This window comes from Coffea eugenioides, chromosome 5, assembly GCF_003713205.1.
Source record: "Coffea eugenioides isolate CCC68of chromosome 5, Ceug_1.0, whole genome shotgun sequence".
Lineage (NCBI taxonomy): Eukaryota > Viridiplantae > Streptophyta > Magnoliopsida > Gentianales > Rubiaceae > Coffea > Coffea eugenioides.
Genome location: NC_040039.1, coordinates 400,664 through 403,227, shown reverse-complemented (window position 1 = coordinate 403,227; position 2,564 = coordinate 400,664). Strand labels below are relative to the sequence as shown.

Below are 2,564 nucleotides of genomic sequence, written 5' to 3'. Positions count from 1 at the left end.
GCTTATTCTCACATGTATGGTTATTCTGGTGCTAGTTACTATAATAGAGATCCTCCCACCATGGTAGAAGATGTTAATTTCATGGGGGGCAGAAGTTGCAGCCAAGGAATGATCCTTTTTCCACCACATATATAAAGGATGGAAAAACAATCCTAACTTTTCATAAAGGATCAATGGATTAGACCTATGGGACCACTTGGGTTTCAAAATTTGCAGCAACTTTTCAATATTCTTCTCAACCTACTTAGGAGAAAAAGTCCAACCTTGAAGAAATGATGCTGCAATACATGCAAAAGGTGGACCAAAAGATGGACCAGTTTGACAAACTTGCTCAATCTCAACAAGCCTCCATTCAAAATCTTAAAAGGCAAGTTGGTCAACTAGTAAATGTAGTAATTGAAACGGCACCAGGGAAATTGCCTAGTAGCATTGAGGTGAACCCAAAAGAAACTAGTATGGCTGTGACTCTTAGTTCAGGCAAAGTATTGGATGATCTTGTCATTAAATCCAAGACTAAACCAAGTGCAAAGCAAAGGAGGAGCGGAATTGCTATTAAAAGTGAAGAAACTGGGGATTCGGGGAATGGTTCATGTGAAAAAATCAAGGGTAAGATAATCAACGTATGAAGGTGCTTGAGGTGAAAGCTTATGTGCCACCCATCCCTTTTCTCCAAAGGCTTAAGAAAAAGGCAATGGACGCGCAATATCAAAAGTTTGTGGAGTTGCTCAAGAAACTTCAAGTGAACATGTTTTTTTTTGAAATTCTTGCTGATATACCTGCTTGTGCAAAGTTCTTGAAAGAGATAGTGTCTAATAAAAAGAAGTTAGAAGACTTTGCAGAGGTGTCTCTTACTGAGGAATGCAGTGCAATGCCACAAAATGGTTTTCCTATCAAGATGAAAGATCCAGAGAGTTTTAATGTACCTTGTCAATTTGAACATATTATTGTTGATAAATGTTTGTGTGACCATGGATATAGTGTTAATTTGATATCTCTATCATTTTTCAGGAAATTAAAGTTTGCCAATTTGGGGCCTATTCAAGTGATTCTACAACTGGCTGATCGTTCAGTGTATTATCCTATTGGTATTGTTGATGATCTATTAAGTGTCACATGGTGTTGCTTTAGAGTACTTCTTTGATGAATATTTGATAGTTTGTGACCTTTTCAATTTTTGGCTAATTTTTCTAGGTATTGTAAATGTTTTCTAGCATTTTTCTTGTGAATTTGGCCTAATTATTAATCTTTGTTCTCCATATTATTGGGATATGAAGCAGATTTTTGTGTTCTTATTTGTATTTAAATGTTTATTTTATTAATTTGTCTGCACTTCGCTGGTTGTCGTTGCCCAATAACTGGGAATCTTCGCCTAAAAGTGTTGGCTTTTACATCAAAAAGTGATGATTGTTATGAGTATGTGATTCTTTAGCGGTGTAAGCTAAGTAACCAGGCTATTCTATTTGGGAGATGTTAGAATTCGCATCAAAAGGCTTAAATGGCTAATAATTAAGTGTATTCCTCTTGTTAAAATGTGAAAAAGCTTAAGTGTGGGGGAATTTGAAGAAAAATAAAGAGAAAAATATGAAAAGAAAGAAACAAAAATATGTGGATAATAAGATTAGCATGTGGATCCATATGGCTATAAGTTTAATATTTTGCTTAATACTTGGGCCATTTGCAAGGAAATGCTTGTTAAATATTTTTATTCCTAATTTAGTTAGCCGGAGTTGAAAGGGTCGATGGTGTTAAAAGCTAACCGAAGAAGTGTCTCTTTAGTTTTTACTATTAGTACTTGACACTTGCATAGAATGGTTGCTTTAATAATGATAACCTTGAATATAGCCATTATTTATATTTAATTCGCTTTATTCTTGTCCTTGAGAACAAGCACAGACTAAGTGCAGGAGAATTTGATAGGGTATAAATTGTAGTACATTTAAATGCATAAGTTGCTAGATAACCATGTTATTTGAGCTTTATTTTGAGTAGAAACTACTTAATTTTGCTCTTATATTATTCTAATAGGTGTAAAGTTCAATTAGAGAGAAAATGGACTAAAAACATGGTGTGAATTAGCAATGAAAGAGGAAAAAGTCAAGGGAAAGAGGTTTCGTAGGAATGACATATTTCAGTATTTTGGTGATAACTTGAGTAACAGAAATCAGATTAAGATGATTCTTGATTTAATTTTAAGTTAAGAGAATTCTCTACAACTTTTATGAAGACCTCAAAGTTTGGTTCTCACATTTTCATAGTCAAAAGTCCAAATTACTGAAGTACAATTGTGCTGCAATGCTCTTATGACCGGGTATTAGTTTTTTAGGCATATCTTAGCGTCCAGATCTCCAAATGACATGATTCTTGTGGCGTTAGAAAGCTTATTAAAGGTTTACAATTTTGTCTTTTGAGCAAGAACTAATTTGGCCTATTTGATGGTGTTTTGAGGTTTCAAAGTGATCCTCATGTGGATCCGTACTGATCCGTGGTTGAATCCATGATCGGTGCTAGACTTCGCAAATGGCTTGACGCCGAACATCTCTAGATCCTTTTATGCTTTGTGCTCA

General features: G+C 34.8%; 1 protein-coding gene across 1 annotated transcript; it reads left to right on the top strand.

Moving 5' to 3' along the window:
* Positions 1-622: 622 nt before the first annotated feature.
* On the top strand, positions 623-1,141 carry LOC113770236. The gene has a single exon (XM_027314645.1). It carries the CDS (start codon positions 623-625, stop codon positions 1,139-1,141), a length of 519 nt encoding a protein of 172 aa, XP_027170446.1.
* Positions 1,142-2,564: the final 1,423 nt, after the last annotated feature.